At 44.2% G+C, this 18,248-nt stretch overlaps 1 protein-coding gene across 2 annotated transcripts in view; it reads right to left on the bottom strand.

Moving 5' to 3' along the window:
- Positions 1-18,248, bottom strand: part of cep131 (centrosomal protein 131) — a 53,375-nt gene that overhangs the window by 4,351 nt on the left and 30,776 nt on the right. The window contains exons 10-24 of one of the 2 annotated variants that reach the window (XM_021581058.3): positions 17,165-17,399; positions 16,882-16,982; positions 16,502-16,681; positions 15,936-16,127; positions 15,453-15,587; positions 15,060-15,185; positions 14,813-14,929; positions 14,458-14,487; positions 13,762-13,864; positions 13,252-13,453; positions 7,414-7,521; positions 6,711-6,828; positions 4,821-4,895; positions 2,906-3,048; positions 2,173-2,350 (exon numbers count right to left, since the gene is read on the bottom strand). In XM_021581058.3, coding sequence (XP_021436733.1) covers positions 2,173-2,350; positions 2,906-3,048; positions 4,821-4,895; positions 6,711-6,828; positions 7,414-7,521; positions 13,252-13,453; positions 13,762-13,864; positions 14,458-14,487; positions 14,813-14,929; positions 15,060-15,185; positions 15,453-15,587; positions 15,936-16,127; positions 16,502-16,681; positions 16,882-16,982; positions 17,165-17,399 — 2,043 coding nt within the window. The remainder of the gene's footprint in view (positions 1-2,172; positions 2,351-2,905; positions 3,049-4,820; positions 4,896-6,710; positions 6,829-7,413; positions 7,522-13,251; positions 13,454-13,761; positions 13,865-14,457; positions 14,488-14,812; positions 14,930-15,059; positions 15,186-15,452; positions 15,588-15,935; positions 16,128-16,501; positions 16,682-16,881; positions 16,983-17,164; positions 17,400-18,248) is intronic. The other variant, XM_021581059.3, reaches the window with a different exon arrangement.

The following is an 18,248-nucleotide window of genomic DNA, read 5'->3' on the forward strand; positions in this document are numbered from 1 at the left end:
CCTAGATACAGTGGGGCAAAAAAGTATTTAGTCAGCCACTAATTGTGCAAGTTCTCCTACTTAAAAAGATGAGAGAGGCCTGTAATTTTCATCATAGGTACACTTCAACTATGACAGACAAAATTAGAAAAATAATCCAGAAAATCACATTGTAGGATTTTTAATGAATTTATTTGCAAATTATGGTGTAAAATAAACTTTTGTTATTGACCAAATACTTAGTTATATACCCTTTGTTGGCAATGACAGAGGTCAAACGTTTTCTGTAAGTCTTCACAAGGTTTTCACACACTGTTGCTGGTATTTTTGCCCATTCCTCCATGCAGATCTCCTCTAGAGCAGTGATGTTTTGGGGCTGTTGCTGGGCAACACGGACTTTCAACTCCCTCCAAAGATTTTCTATGGGGTTGAGATCTGGAGACTGGCTAGGCCACTCCAGGACCTTGAAATGCTTCTTACGAAGCCACTCCTTCGTTGCCCGGGCAGCGTGTTTGGGATCATTGTCATGCTGAAAGACCCAGCCACGTTTCATCTTCAATGCCCTTGCTGATGGAAGAAGGTTTTCACTCAAAATCTCACGATACATGGCCCCATTCATTCTTTCCTTTACACGGATCAGTCGTCCTGGTCCCTTTGCAGAAAAACAGCCCCAAAGCATGATGTTTCCACCCCCATGCTTCACAGTAGGTATGGTGTTCTTTGGATGCAACTCAGCGTTCTTTGGATGCAACTCAGCATTCTTTGTCCTCCAAACACGACGAGATGAGGTTTTACCAAAAAGTTATATTTTGGTTTCATCTGACCATATGACATTCTCCCAATCTTCTTCTGGATCATCCAAATGCTCTCTAGCAAACTTCAGACGGGCCTGGACATGTACTGGCTTAAGCAGGGGGCACGTCTGGCACTGCAGGATTTGAGTCCCTGGCGACGTAGTGTGTTACTAATGGTAGGCTTTGTTACTTTGGTCCCAGCTCTCTGCAGGTCATTCACCGTGTGGTTCTGGGATTTTTACTCACCGTTCTTGTGATAATTTTGACCCCATGGGGTGACATCTTGCGTGGACCCAGATCGAGGGAGATTATCAGTGGTCTTGTATGTCTTCCATTTCCTAATAATTGCTCCCACAGTTGATTTCTTCAAACCAAGCTGCTTACCTATTGCAGATTCAGTCTTCCCAGCCTGGTGCAGGTCTACAATTTTGTTTCTGGTGTCCTTTGACAGCTCTTCGGTCTTGGCCATAGTGGAGTTTGGAGTGTGACTGTTTGAGGTTGTGGACAGGTGTCTTTTATACTGATAACAAGTTCAAACGGGTGCCATTAATACAGGTAACGAGTGGAGGACAGAGGAGCCTCTTTAAAGAAGTTACAGGTCTGTGAAAGCCAGAAATCTTGCTTGTTTGTAGGTGACCAAATACTTATTTTCCACCATAATTTGCAAATAAATTAAATAAAAATCCTACAATGTGATTTTCTGGATTTTTTTTCTCATTTTGTCTGTCATAGTTGAAGTGTACCTATGATGAAAATTACAGGCCTCATCTTTTTAAGTGGGAGAACTTGCACAATTGGTGGCTGACTAAATACTTTTTTGCCCCACTGTAAGTCACCCTACAGGCTTGGACCAACATGCATTTACCCAGCCATATGCACCAACATGCATTTACCCAGCCATATGCACCAACATGCATTTACCCAGCCATATGCACCAACATGTATTTACCCAGCCATATGCACCAACATGCATTTACCCAGCCATATGCACCAACATGCATTTACCCAGCCATATGCACCAACATGTATTTACCCAGCCATATGCACCAACATGTATTTACCCAGCCATATGCACCAACATGTATTTACCCAGCCATATGCACCAACATGTATTTACCCAGCCATATGCACCAACATGTATTTACCCAGCCATATGCACCAACATGTATTTACCCAGCCATATGCACCAACATGTATTTACCCAGCCATATGCACCAACATGTATTTACCCAGCCATATGCACCAACATGTATTTACCCAGCCATATGCACCAACATGTATTTACCCAGCCATATGCACCAACAAGCTTTCAGCATAAAAAAGGGCCAACCAAGGAGGGGAGGAAGGAAGGAAGGCTGAGTTTTCAAACTATTGGAACAAGGTCTGCTGGTGTCTGTACCTGTGTGATGTCTTCGATCTCCTGCTCTCTCTGTCTGAGATGGCCCTGTAGTGTGATCAGCTCTCCCTCTATCTCACTCTGTCTCTTCTTCATCTCCTGCATTTTTTCCAAGGCAGACCTCTCAGAGCGCTCCAACTCTTTCAGCTCCGCCTCGTATTTCTCCCGCACACGCTTCACACTGAGAGAGAGACACACAGATAGTCAGAAACAGTATATCAAGCTCCAAGGTGAGGTTTCCCCTAGGTACAGATCTAGGATCAGCTTTCCCTCCCACAATCCTAACCTTAACCATTAGTAGGGGAATTGCAAAGCTGACCCAAGATCAGCATCTAGACCGTCTATCAACACTGTATATCAGGACTCCCGAGTGGCGCAGCGATCTAAGGCACAGCATCTCAGCGCTAGAGGTGTCACTACAGACCCTGGTTCGATTTCAGGCAGTATCACAACCGGACGTAATTGGGAGTCCCATAGGGTGGCGCATAATTGGCCCAGGGTCGTCTGGGTTAGAGTTTGGCCTGGGTAGGCCATCATTGTAAATAAGAATTTGTTCTTAACTGACTTACCTAGTTAAATAAAGGTTAAATAAAATAAAAATATCAACATGTAGACATGCTTAGCATGTAGTATGTTCATCCATATGCATATTTATACACATAATCCTTGCAGCACTTGCAAACACACAGACATGGACACACACGGAAACGTCACATTTAATGGTGAGATGACTAACCGATTGTCAGCGGCCCGGTCACATTCGTCGCGGGCCCCGCTCGTCTCCTCCTCCAGCCTCTGAATGGCCAGCTCGATCTCTTTGTCCCGCCCCCGACGTACTTCCTCCTTCAGCTCGCGCTCCCGACTCAACAACCATGCTTCCTGCACACACACACACACACACACACACACAGTAAACCCCAATGCCAGAATACAGACAAACCACTGGCACAACAGCAACAGTGCATGTGCAGGTCATTGTGAAACTGGGATTGTTATGATTTTGTGAACATTAGTTTCTCTGACTGCTGCTGTGAACCTCCTTTGCCTTCCTTCCTGCCCGTCTCCATATGGCCTTTGCCCTGTGGGTCTTAGTATTCACATGACATTTAAGAGGGGAAAGAGGAAGTCGGTGGGGGCAGATGGGAAGGTGGTGGTTTCAGATCAACTCCCAAACACAATGAAAAATCCCCCTTTAAAAAGGCCCATGGAAAAAAACTGTGTGTGAGGGTGGTTGCTAGAGGCCTTCTTGAAACGACCAGATTAGCAGAAATACATGTTTTAAATACAGAGACCCGCTATGAACAGACCCGAAGACAACTAGACCCGTTGCATATAGACCTGGTCAGATCCTGACCTGGCCCAATCCGAGTGGGGGAAGCAGCAGAAACGTGACCGTTTAGTCATGGTAATTAGGCTCCAAACTCTGATGCTGCTACTGGTCATTAGATGCCTACTAAACTTGTTAACTGCCTGGTACTCAGCTCTGTATTGTCCCTCTAATCACTCTGATATCAATGCAAATGTGTTGAAAATCTAATCAAACACTTCATGAGAGCCCATGAGCTCATGTTGCGCAACATTTCTATAGGCTATGCAACTGCGTCAGAAAACAGAGTGATGGCCTCTATTAAAAAGAACAGGATCCCATCAGCTTTCTATAGGCTAGGCCTACTATATTTATTTCTCAACCCATCTCTGATGGGTGACAATATAAGCCTATCACTTGTGAATGATGAATTTACCACGGCAAATAAGGCATTATCAAGTGCTTGTCAAATTGTGAATGAGTGACTGATGAAGTGTTTACAGCCTGCGAAAAAACAAAAGAGCTCATGCCTTTCACACAACTTCTTTCAAATCATTAGAGTCGCATCATGCAGCCTTAGAAACTATTAAAACATGTAAACGTATAGCCCAACTTTTGTATCATTATAAACTGTAAATTAAGCATATAGGAGTACCTGTTCCTTTGTTAGCTGCTAAACACAGAATAGCCGCATGTGCTCACTCCCTCAAATTGTTTGGAGAAAATATCCTTTCTATTTTATTCAGCTATGTTCAATTGTATTGTTCACACTATACCATATTGCCATGGAATTCTAAGCAAATCTTGTCTGCTATGAACTAGTGTAGCACACAGCCATATGGCAAAGCCAGATCAGGGCCTAACATAAGGACAACTCAGAGTATGCTATTGTGTACTTCTGAAACAGACTACATTTTCTTCATTCTTTAGACATGTCTAAAATAAATAATGGATTTATTGTGATGGATTAAGACTAAAACGTAGATGTCTGCATCAGTAGTTTGTAGGCAATGCAAGTAAGCCAGGAGATGCTAAATGTGTTTATGTTAATTAATGGCCAATTACCGTTAGACCGGCAGTTATTTGTTTGACAATCACCGGCTGCCAAAATTTCATGACCGCCACAGCCCTACTATGGACATAACCTGGGTTTGACAGCGTGGGCTGTTAGGACAGTGGTCAAGTTGGCCAATGTAGTGCTGAGTGTGTAGTGGTCTGCCACACTGCACCATAGCAGTGCTAGGAGAGAGGGAGTGCATTTAGCTAGAGTGCTTAACAAGCAAGCAGGGAGGGAGAGGGGACAAACACACAGACATGGTCAAAGTGTTCATGCATGCACACACACCTCCTTCTTCATGTAGTTCTCCTCCCAGGTCTGTTTCTCGATCTCCAGGCGTTCTCTGAGGGCTTTTAACTCCACCTAGACAGACAAGGAGCAAAGTTACTACCAGACTAGACAACAAAACACAACCAGTGTTAGCCAGTCAGACTGTCTGTAGGCCAGTCTCTATGGTCCTTTGTAGCTCAGTTGGAAAAGCATGGCGCTTGCAAAGCCAAGATTGTTGGTTTGATTCCCACTGTGACCCGCTGTACAAAAAAAAAAAACACGCACTGCACGGCTGTAAATCGTTTTGGATAAAAGCATCTGCTAAATGGCATAATTTCAGCAAAAATACAAGAGGCCATGTGTTTTGAAATTTGTATCATGGCTGTGACGTGGTCAATGATTTTAAACAACGGGTTACAAGCATTAAAAAGCAAGATTCTTTCCCAAACCATAAATGTTTCAACAAAACGTGACGCTACATTTACCAACACTGGTAACAATTTTAGGCGTTCTCTGGTCGTTAGTGCCAATTGCATGTAAAGCAAAACAAAACTAAGCACTGGTTAATAGTTCCAGAACTTTGCAGGTTACTATGGCAAACAAAAATGGTTGCTATGGAGACATTTCTTAAAGTGCAATCGCAAAAACCATCAAGCGCTATGATGAAACTGGCTCTCATGAGGACCGCCACAGGAAAGGAAGACCCAGAGTTACCTCTGCTGCAGAGCATAAGTTAATTTGAGAGTTACCAGGCTCAGAAATTGCAGCCCAAATAAATGCTTCAGAGTTCAAGTAACAGACATCTCAACATGAACTGTTCAGAGGAGACTGCGTGAATCAGGCCTTCATGGTCGAATTAGTAGGTGAACGGATGATCTCCGCATGTGTGGTTCCCACCGTGAAGCATGGAGGAGGAGGTGTGATGGTACTTTGCTGGTGACACTGTGATTTATTTAGAATTCAAGGCACACTTAACCAGCATGGCTACCACAGCATTCTGCAGCGATACGGCATCCCATCTGGTTTGCGCTTAGTGGGACTTTGTTTTTCAACAGGACAATGACCCAACACTCCTCCAGGCTGTGTAAGGGCTATTTGACCAACAAGGATAGTGATGGAGTGTTGCATCAGATGATCTGGTCTCCACAATCACCTGACCTCAACCTAATTGAGAGAGTTTGGGATGAGTTGGACTGCAGAGTGAAGGAAAAGCAGCCAACAATTGCTCAGAATATGTGGGAACTCCTTCAAGACTGTTGGAAAAGTATTCCAGATGAAGCTGGTTGAGATAATGCCAAGAGTTTGCAAAGCTGTCATTAAGGCAAAGGGTGGCTACTTTGAAGAAACTAAAATATATTTTGATTTGTTTAACACTTTTTTGCTTACTACATGATTCCATATGTGTTATTTGATAATGTTGATGTCTTCACTATTCTTCTACAATGTAGAAAATAGTAAAAATAAAGAAAAACCCTTGAATGAGTAGGTGTGTCCAAACTTTTGACTGGTACTGTATGCATACAGTAGATCTATAAAGGTATGCCAAATCGTGATTTCGACTGGCTGAGAAAAGCTGCCTGTCTGTCTCGTCCCAACTCGCTCATTACTATAGGACACAGTAGAGATCGAAATTCAATATTCCAACAATGTAGCAAATGTCGGAAATAATGTCTAGATGCTTTTTACAGTCGAGATCAAGTTTATAAATTGCATGGGCAGTGGATCTGTAAAAATAGTAGTAGTTGTAGTAGTGCATTGCTAGGTAACAACGGCACTTTTTATCACTGTACTGGCTCTGTGTATGTTGTCTAGTATATAAATGGGCAGGATAGGCTCTAACAATGGGAATTACAAACCACCTGTTGTATAATAATTTATATTATTATTGTGGTAGAGACTGTCCATTACCTGGTGCCTCCTCTCCTGCTCCTCCCTGCTCTTCTCCAGCTCTTCTCTCAGAGCTCTCCCTGCCAGGGAGCTGTTATCCTCCAGTTGCTTCCTCAGGTCCTCCAGCTCAGCACGCTGCCTGCAGGGCAGTGATAGAGGACATTAACTTTAGAGATGCTCCACTGATACTTGACTTGCACACATCAAATAGTAGGCATTACATTACTAGTAATCTCTCGTGGACAGATGCACCTAACATAACATAGGATGGTATCGTAGCGTCTCAACAGAATGCGGCATGTGACGACTAACGAGGAACTCGGTACGCAGATGTTTGTCACGATTTAGTAGGTGTTCCCATCTTTCGAGTTTGTCCCATACTTTCCATTTAGGGGGCGGTGGAGACATCGGTAGTATCGTTTCTCATAAATCCGCTCCAGAACCTAAATCGAGCATTTGGCGGAATTACGCAAGATTTAAAATCTGGATTTTTGAGATAACATTACTACACACAATCATCACATGATAAGTATTGTATGATTAGCCTAAGTACTGTATGATTCTAATGTACTAGATGCTGTACAGTAAAGTCAAATCTAGGCCATGTCATCAGTCTAATTGTACACACCAGTGTCCCCAGCGACCAAAGTGTTAGGTCTAGACATATAGAGATGACAACATTGGGTGTCAGCCTCTATCTTATCTATATGACCTTTGACATCACCTGGCAGCCAGCTGGTTGAGTCTCTCCTTCTCCTCAGACACCTCCTTGTAGAGTCTCCTCCTCTGCTGCTGTAAAGACATCTCCTCCTCTGCTAGCTGCTTCTCAAACCTGACCGGGAACACACACACACAAAACATCTGTAACCCTGTGGCCTAGGGTGGTCTACTCTAGCGGTCTAGGCTGCTGCCTCCGGTGCACTATACAGCTACAGCATGGGTTAGAATCCATCCCACTGCTAATACTCCAATACAGCACACTCTACATCCTATCACCACTATCTCTCTGTCCAATAAACATACAAGGACATCTCTAACCCTAACCCTCTGCTTCTCAAAACTGACAGGAATACACATACAGTGCATTTAGAAAGTATTCAGACTCCTTGACTTTTGATTTTTATTTAACTATGCACATCAGTTAAGAACAAATTCTTGTAGAAAAAATTAGATGAGGAATTGAAGCGCTGCTGAGGTACACAATAGTAGAGTTTGGAAGATAGGTGCTCTTTGGTAAAAGGGGTAAATTTGCTATCAAAAAGAAAGGAGGGCCAAGGCACTTCATATAATTAATTAAAATGCCTATATTTGTATGGCATGTTCAATGGAAACAATGTTTAAAAACTCTGACGCGTTTCGGCTAAATGGCCTTCAAAAGGGACCTCCGTGATGAAGGCCATGTAGCCGAAACGCGTCTTGAGTTTTTAAACTTTGTTTCCATTGAACATGCCATACAAATAAAAGGCATTTTAATTAAGAACAAATTCTTATTTACAATGACGGCCTACCAAATGGCAAAAGGCCTAATGCGGGGACGGGAGCTAGGATAAAAAAAAATATATAGGACAACACAGATATCATGCCAAGAGAGACACCACAACACAACATAAAAGAGAGACCTAAGACAACATAGCATGGCAGCAACACATGGCAACATAGCATGGTAGCACCACCACATGGCAGCAGCACAAAACATGGTACAAACATTATTGGGCACAGACAACAGCACAAAGGCACGAAGGTAGAGACAACAATACATCACGCGAAGCAGCCACAACTGTCAGTAAAAGTGTCTTTGAATGAAGAGATTGATAAAACTGTCCAGTTTGGGGGCCTCCCGTGTGGCGCAGTGCTAGCTGTCATGTCCGGGAGGTCCATGGGGCGACGCACAATTGGCTTAGCGTCGTCCGGGTTAGGGAGGGTTTGGCCTGTAGGGATATCCTTGTCTCATCGCGCACTAGCGACTCCTGTGGCGGGCCAGTGGCAGTGCACGCTGACCAGGTCGCTAGGTGTACGGTGTTTCCTCCGACACATTGGTGCGGCTGGCTTCCGGGTTGGATGCGCGCTGTGTTAAGAAGCAGTGTGGCTTGGTTGGGTTGTGTTTCGGAGGACGCATGGCTCTCGACCTTTGTCTCTCCCGAGCCCGTAAGGGAGTTGTAGCGATGAGGCAAGACAGTAACTACTAACAATTGGATACCACGAAATTGAAGAGAACAAAAAAAAACTGTCCAGTTTGAGTGTTTGTTGCAGCTCGTTCCCGTCTCTGACTGCAGCGAACTGAAAAGAGGAGCGACCCAGGGATGTGTGTGCTTTGGGGACATTTAACAGAATGTGACTGGCAGAACGGGTGTGGTACTTATTTACATAAGTATTCAAACCCTTTGCTTTGAGACTTGAAATTGAGCTCAGGTACATCCTGTTCCCATTGATCATCCCTGAGATGTTTCTACAACTTGATTGGAGTCCACCTGTGGTAAATTCAATTATTTGGACATGCTTTGGAAAAGGCACACATCTGTCTATGTAAGGTCCCAAAATTGACAGTACATGTCAGAGCAAAAACCAAGCCATGAGCTGAGATAGGATTGTGTCGAGGCACAGATCTGGGGAAGGGTAACAAAACATTTCTACAGCATTGAAGGTCCAAGAACACAGTGGCCTCCATCATTCTTAAAACCTGTTCCTGTGCAGGAACCACATCCGCGGAAATTTCAGAGCGCCACCTATAGTACTCGATAAATCTCAAACTTTCATTAAAACACACACACGCAAGATACTCAATTAAAGCTACACTCGTTGTGAATCTAGCCAACATGTCAGAGTTGTAAAATGCTTTTCGGCGAAAGCATGAGAAGCTATTATCTGATAGCATGCACCCCCCAAAATACCTGAACGAGACCTAAACAAAAGATTTTGCGGTAGCCGGCGCTACACAAAACGCAGAAATAAAATATAAAACATTCATTACCTTTGACGAGCTTCTTTGTTGGCACTCCTATATGTCCCATAAACATCACAATTGGGTATTTTTCCCGATTAAATCCGTCATTGTATCCCCAAAATGTCATTTTATGAAGGCCGGTCTGATCCAGGAAAAATCACCTTTTCAAGACGCAACGTCACTTTTTAAAATTAAAAAAGTTGCCTATAAACTTTTACAAATCACTTCAAACTACTTTTGTAAACCAACTTTAGGTATTAATAAACGTTAATAATCGATCAAATTGATCACGGGGCGATCTGTATTCGATAGCAGCAAGTCTTGAAATCATCGTCCACTTTTTCACTTTCATAGCTTCCTCTGGTGCGCCCCAAGACAGGGAGTGCCTACACGTCATCACCCCAAGGATAAATCTACAATGAAATACCAGTACTGGCGGCATCGTGTGGAAGCTGTAGGCATTGTAATGGGAACCTCATCTATTTTCTATCGCCTTAGACAATACATTGACTGGCGTGTGTTTGTGTTTTTGGTGACCAGTTTTCCCAGGGATTTTTACTCTAAACACTTTCTGTTATAGCCACAGACACGATTTAACCAGTTTTAGAGACTTCGGAGTGTTTTCTATACACACATACGTATCATATGCATATACTATATTCCTGGCATGAGTAGCAGGACGTTGAAATGTTGCGCAATTTTTTACAAAAAGCTGCAAAAATTCGCATCATCCGTAACAGGTTTTAAATGGAAGAAGTTTGGAACCACCAAGAGTCTTCCTAGAGCTGACCGCCCGGACAAACTCAGCAATCGGGGAGAAGGGCATTGGTCAGGGAGGTGACCAAAAACCCGATGGTCACTCTGACAGAGCTCCGGAGTTCCTCTGTGGAGATGGGAGAACCTTCCAGAAGGACAACCATCTCTGCAGCACTACTCAAATAGGGCCTTTTTTTTCCTCTGGTCTGATGAAACCAAGATTGAACTCTTTGGCCTGAATGCCAAGCGTCACGTCTTGAGGATACCTGGCACCATCCCTACGCTGAAGCATGGTGGTGGCAGCATCATGCTGTGGGGATGTTTTTCAGTGGCAGAGACTGTGAGACTAGTCAGGATCGAGGGAAAGAGGAACAGAGCAAAGATCCTTCATGAAAACCTGCTCCAGAGCACTCAGGACCTCAGACTGGGGCAAAGGTTCACCTTCCAACAGGACAACAACCCTAAGCACACAGCCAAGACAACGCAGGAGTGGCTTCGGTACAAGTGTCTGAATGTCCTTGAGTGGCCCAGCCAGAGCCCGGATATGAACACAATCGTACATCTCTGGAGAGAGCTGAAAATAGCTGTGCAGACGCACTCCCCATCCAACCTGACAGAGCTTGAGAGGATCTGCAGAGAAGAATGGGAGAAACTCCCAAAATACAGGTGTGTCAAGCTTGTAGCATCATACCCAAGAAGACTCAATGCTATAATTGCTGCCGAAGGTGCTTCAACAAAGTACTGAGTAAAGGGTCTGAATACTTATGTAAATGTCATATTCAATGTGATATTTAAGCACAGACTGGAATATGTTCCGGGATTCTTCCGATGGCATTGAGGAGTACACCACATCAGTAGCTGGCTGATTTTAGTCGAAGTATGATATATTTGGGCTTGATGAGGAAATACATTTTGTTTTCTGCGTCTGATAAAATGACATACATTTTGATCTGACTATACGTGTCTTGCGAGGGCTGGTTTTAAATAATTTGGAACCCCTTACAAAACATGTAGGTATGTAGACAAATTCCTGTTTACAACCTAGTGCTACGGATTACTTCTGTCTAATGCACTTAGATCGAGATGGTGGATAGCCTGGCGGTAAAACGGTGAATAAGAAAAAAGCTAATATTATTCTTATGAGCTACTGTCAATCATTTGGCTATAGTAAGCAGCCTGGCAAGGCACACATTAGCCAAACAACTTATTAGGAGCTATCTTTATGGCTAGCATCACCTAGCTAACATTAGCTGGATAGCTAGCTAGTGACATCAAAAGTGGATGAAGACATGGATAGGTGAAATGTCAACACAGGTGCAACACGGCAGTGCTACAGTAGCAGCAAGTGTAGTCCTATGGGACACTAACAAGCTAGCTAGCTATAGTATAGGTAACTGTACGGTGAAGCTAACCCATATGAAGTAGCAAAGTTCATATATATCTCAGTGAGTAAATCACTTCTTTACCAGTACTAACGCAACTGCACCGTTTTCAGATAATTCGTTTATCAGAGAAACAGTTGAATGGTAGCTAGCATAGTTAAAGGTACTCTTGCGCTTGAAACAACTTTGGAACCAATTATTCACAGTTGTTAAGTTACCGGTAGCTTGCTACCTGGCTAGCTAGTTTTATTGGTCAAGGGAATAGGTTAGCTAGTATCTAGCATCGCCGGTAAAACTCCAGTAAATTCTGTATTAATCTTTGATTAGCTATCTATTAGCTAAGCTACCCTGACCTTGGCGTTTGGTTTGTTTACAAATTGCAGAGTGCTGTGCAAGAGAAAGTGTGGGCTGCGCACATGGAGGAAGTTGGAGATGTACATGTCATATTAATCAATATTTTTAAGGAGCCATACATAATAGTTTGGCAGGTGGAACTAAACAAGCATTTCCGCACTAGGACAGGAATTAGGTCAAAATAGTGGCAGCAACATCCTCTGGAGGGGAACTTTAATCAATGATACGCTCCAATTGGGTTGTGACGGTCATGGAATTTTGGATGGCGGTAATTGACCAGCCAAATGACCACAGTCAACGTAATAACCATTAAAATACACATTTTCACCTCCCCTCCTGACAGCGATATAAATAATGAATAAAATGGGTGTCCCCATTCAGGTCAATGATGTTATAATGGGTGGAATGGCGGCAGAGAGGAAACGGTAAAGAGTGAGGAAGTGACGAATCTGTCTACGAAGTGAGGAATTTTTGTATGAAGGTCAATGATCGTGTCGAATTTTTTTGCTAATTTGCTACCTAATGCTTATTTAAATCAAATTTAAGTTTTCTAATGGTTAGGTTTGTGGGGTTTCCTGATGGGGTTACTTGATTTGAAAATGGGGTCAGTCACAAATGGGGTCAGTCACACATCCCAAATGGCTATTCCCTATTCCGCACGACTTTTGATTGGGTCAGAAGGAGTGCACTATATAGGGTGCCATTTAGGACACAAGCACGGCCTTCCTGGCGCTTTCGTTGTTATCCAGTCCTTCACTCTTATCACTACAGAGCAGGCAGTGTGACCACACCACACAGCAGCTCCACAAAACGACACTAGGACATGTGGGAAAGAACAGACTGGTGGAAATAAGGCCATCTGTACAACGCGCACACGGGCAGCATGCACACGCGGGCGCTCACAAAGAAAGACATCTCTCCACCACACGTACTCTAATGAATTCAGCTTCTGAAAGACAACCACATTGGTTAAGTATCTATCTATATGGGAGGTTTGGTGATACATTACTTATAAACCTACTTCCTGTCCATTATTTGGGATTTCATGTCTTGCCTTTACACTGCCAGTGTTATCGTAGTGTGAATGTGTGTGAGCTCACGTGCGTGCATATATGGTGTGCATACAAACCTCTGCTTGGCCAGTTCCCTCTCTCTCTGACACTGCTCGTCCCGGTCTCTCTCCAGCTGTTGTCGTAGCTCTTCAGTCTGGCAAACATAGCGTTGGGCTGCCCTCTCGTCTGCCTGCAGCAGCTCAGCCTCATGAAGGACCCGCAGCTTTTTCAGCTCTTGCTTGTGTTTACAGATCAGCTTCTGGATCTCTGGCTCCAGACCTGGCACAAAGCAAAGAGGAAGAACAAGAACGAAAAGTACAAGAGAGAGAGGAGAGAAAGAGAAACATCAGTTAACACAGAAATAATCACAGCAGAATTGTTACACTGCAAACAAAGTCATTTTTGTAATTGTGAAGAGATAAACATTTGAGCTCTATGCATGTACTTCTCAGAAGTGAAATTAAGTTGACCCTAGACACTGAACTTGGGTATTTTTCTCCCTAATAGGATTTAGTGGAGGTTAGCGTAGGGTAAGCAGATCCTAGCTCCTGCCTTCGAGGCAGCTTCAAATGAGGCCCTCCTCTCACCTTTCACAGTGATCTCTTTTATCTTCTTGGTCTTCTCGTCGATCCACTTCTCCCTGCGGACCTTCTCTGTGGCACTCATCAACTCTTTCAGCTTCTTGATCTCCTGAGGATGAAGAGGGGCGGGTTAGAGGTTAGGGTTGAATGTCAAAAAGTAAATCTTCCTTTGGAAAGAAGTTACTACAGTGACTGGGAGGGACACGGTAGCGACACCATGTCTGTCACATCTTCCATGACAAAAGGTGCCTCAAAAAACCATCAAGGGTAATTTCTGTAGGCAAAAGATTAGGCTACATCCCAGGTGACCAAGAATAGATGAGAGTGTAGTGATCATAGACATACATATATTCATATTAAAATGTTTATATACATCATTGGTATTGATATGCAAACAGGAATGGTTTGTGAGGCTACATTCCACATGAGGGAAATGGTATGAAAGAATAGGGTTTAAGTGTTTTAATGGGCGAAGACAAACAGACAAGGGCTGAGAGAACACATGGTGTAAGGTTAGTCAGCTGCCTAGGACAGGGGTTTAAAAACTGTTACAACACCAAGTCTACAGACAGAGGCAGACTGTACCGGAATAAACTCACATGCATATATAGAGTCCTGACAGGAGAAAGGACAAATGAACAAAATGAATGAAAGAAAGAAGAGCAAGACGGGAGTGATGAGTGGGTTAGGGAAAAAGGTTACCTCGCACAAGGGACCCAGAATTTGCCACACCTAGAGCCAGAAGAAAATGAGAAACAGACAGGACAGAGGAGGAAAGGAGGAGGAAAGAGAAAAAAAACAGAGTGATTAAAAAGCAACAATAGTAGAAGCAAGCAAAGCAGGCAAACACATAATGGCAAGGCGACAAGGCATAAGCAGAGAGAAGTCGCTAGCAGCAGAAGAGACTGTTAAACCACAAACATACATAAAACACAAATACTGATCTCCTCTGCCTCCTCTAAGCCATAGTGGTGGATGGCTCAAGTCTGCATCCTAGTGGCCAGGACAGAGGATGGCAGATGTCAGTACTGTAAGAAGTGTGTGTGTCACCCCTTACCAGTTCATGCTGCTCCTGCATCTGGCCGATCTTCTTAGTGTATTTCTGATCCACTAGTTTGAGCTCTCCCACCACTCCCTCACAACGCTCACTCAGAGCCTTCTTATCGTCTATTAGCTGCACAGACAGAGAGAAAAATAGAGTCATATGAGAGATAGAGGCGCTAACGACATTTCAGTTCAAAGGAGAGAGTGATGGCGTAGCCTTGGATTTTGGATAAGAGTAAGGGGGTCGTGTGTGTGTGTACCTGGTCTATAAAGGTGAGGTGTCTCTGGATGGTGGCTTCATACTGCTCCTTCTGCAGAGTGAAGTTCCTGCTCAATTCCTTCTCTGTCTCCTTCACATGCCTCACTGTCAACTCCCTCTGCTGGGTCTGGGACAGAGAGAGAGGGGTGGAGAATGGGCGAGAGAGACAGATGGGACAGCTTAGCATGTGAACACTATAGACCAGGGATAGGCAACAGGTGGCCTAGCGATTCAATTTGGCCACCCAAAGTTGTCTTAATAACAACAAATTGAGATGGGGTAAAGCTATGACATCTTTAATTAATAAGTGTTCCCCTGTGAAAAAGAAAACATCACATATGGCTGTGAGATGGATCTTGTGATGGAATACAGTGAATGTTATTCACGTTCTCACCAGAGCGGTCTGCAGCATGTTGACAGTGCGCCTCTTCTCCTCCAGCTCCAACTTCAGTCTCATCATGGAGCCAGTGACCTCAGCAGCCGTGGCCGAGGCCTGCTCTATTCCCGCAAGCTCCTCTTCTGACAACATCTAGAGACAGACAGAGACAGAGCTCACACACTGCAACACACACCGTCCAACTCACTAACATCTAACTATTTTAGCAACACCTGATTGCAATCACCCTTTCAGCTCAAGATCTAACCTAAAACATTATCTACCTAACCCTATATGGTGGGGTAAATTAAATGCTCAAGTCACATCTCTAGATTGGAGAGGTGTATATAATAAAAGTCACATCGGAAGAACTAAATACCCCTCATTATCAGCATTGAGAGGTTGTTGGTCTAGGTCAGAAATGAAGGCAAGCCCAGCACTCGCAAACCCTTATTTTATTAACAATGTCGGGACAATGGCATTGAGCGAATCTCCCCTCACCTCTTTGTGTGACCCTGAGGTGACAGATCGAGGTCTCTCCTGTTCAGACTTCTCCATCTCATCCAGGAAGCTCATGATGCTCTGTAGTTTGGCCTCAGAGAGGAGAGCGCCCCCGTCTGGCAGCACAGGGGTATGGACCAGCTGACCATGACGCTCCAGGTTATCAGTGGTCAGGGAGTTGGAGTCTCCATCCTGATAGAATATAAATAATACAAACATGTTATCAGTGGTCAGGGAGGAAAGGGAGAGAATGTGAGAGAAGGGAGATCAGGGAGAGAATGTATGTGACGACTTGGGTTTGCACCACAGGGGTCTCCTGTACGTCCCAAGACTGTGTTAGCTCATTAAAAAATGAAAGGCTAAAGGTAGAGTAGACATCAAGTAGTTTAAATCTATTGCATTACAAGGCATTGCAAAGAGCTGAGGTGAATCAAGGTGTGAAACAGAACTGGACAGATAAAAGCGATATGGTTAGAAACCAGATACAAGTAGCTTCAGATCTGCTAAAGAGAGTGAACAAGGGCAGAGGGAAGGGTACAAGTTTGTGAAATGTAGTGCAGCCTTACCTCATCTATCCAGGAGTACTTCTCCTTGTGGTAGCTCTTGGGTTCAGACAGCCTCTCTGGTTCTTCCTCTAGGAGCTTCAGAGTGTCCAGCAGGTCGTTCAGGGTGGTCTTAGACTGGGCTCTGCTCGATGGCGCCCCCTGGCGCTGGTCCTCCACACTCACTGACCGCTGCAGAATCTCCTGTTATACAGAGAAGAACAAATACAGCGCCAGGACATGGATGATATTAAATCAGCCTGAATGCACTGGTTTTGTAGACGATATACAGATCAGTAAGTCAGGTTTAAGAATGAGACAATGCATAAACAAATGGGAAAATTCCAAAGAACAGATCTCATACTGTTATGGTAAATTTAGAGCTAGAATCAATGGTTTGTTACCTGAGAGCATTGCGAGTCTCTGCGATTGGACAGTGCAGGGGACAGCGGTCTCAAGTTGGTGACGTCATCCAGGTCAGTCACAACGTTCACATTGTTAGAGTCTGCAGGCAAAGGAAAAACATGAGGGCAACATCTATATGCAACTATATGTGCTTAGAGGTAGGGGTATTTTAGCTGGCAATGGAGAAAGGAAATGCACACTGCACACTAATTTACATTACATCCATGACTGCACTAGGCTTGACAGGGAAAGTTGCCATTAGAGGCTCAGGGAGAGACTGACCTGTGTTCTGGGCCTTGACGTCAGAGCCAGTGGGGGACATAGGGTTCCTGTTGCAGGTGGATGTGGGGCTCTTGTTGCTGGGGGAGGAGGTGGTGGTCTTGTTGCTGGTGGAGGAGGTGGTGGTCTTGGTCGGTTTCTTATGGCCCACCTTGCCACTGTGTCTCAGGGTCTCCATCTCCTCTTGGGCCAAGGCCTGTATCTCAGCAGCCCTCTGGGCTCTCTTCTGCTGCAGCTCCTACAACACAGCAGGAGGGGGCGACATTAGGCAGGCAGGGTCACGGAGAAAGAGACCAGGGAACTAGGGTGAAGTTGCCCCTAGACGCTGATCTTGGCCCAGTTTAGCATTTTTCCCAGTAACGATAAAGGTTAAGGGAAGCGGATCTTAAATCTGTACCTATGGGAAACTTCACCCCGGAGCAGAAACTAGCCTTGTTCCAGATCTGTTTGTGCCATTTTGCCATCTCTAATGTCAAACATTACAAGTAGTTGGCTTAGAGAGCAGGAACAGACCGGCACCCAGGCTGCATGGGAACTGTCTGCAAGGTGTTTTTCCAATCTACTACATTTGTGTCATGAAGACTGAAGCATTTGGCTTAGTGGGGTTAAAGCCTTTGGCATTTGTTGGGATAGGAAAATGTGGAGGGGTGAGCAGGCACTTGATGGGGCATCGTGGATACAACAAAAACCGAAGGAGTGGCATTTGTTGGGGTTGGGGAACATTTGGGGTTGAAAAGTAAGTGTCTGAAAGACAGGTGTAGTTGAGGGTAGAGGTCGACCGATTAAATCGGAATGGCCGATTAATTAGGACCGATTTCAAGTTTTCATAACAATCAGAAAATACCTATCGGTATTTTTGGGTACCGATTTGCCAATGTTTTTTTGTTTTTTTTACACCTTTATTTAACCTTTATTTAACTAGGCAAGTCAGTTAAGAACACATTCATATTTTAAATGACGGTCTAGGAACGTTGGGTTAACTGCCTCGTTCAGGGGCAGAAAGACAGATTTTCACCTTGTCAGCTCGGGGGATCCAATCTTGCAACCTTACAGTTAACTAGTCCAACGCAATAACGTTGCACTCCAC

This window comes from Oncorhynchus mykiss, chromosome 23 (assembly GCF_057628025.1).
Source record: "Oncorhynchus mykiss isolate SJ-2025 chromosome 23, ASM5762802v1, whole genome shotgun sequence".
Taxonomy (NCBI): Eukaryota; Metazoa; Chordata; class Actinopteri; order Salmoniformes; family Salmonidae; genus Oncorhynchus; species Oncorhynchus mykiss.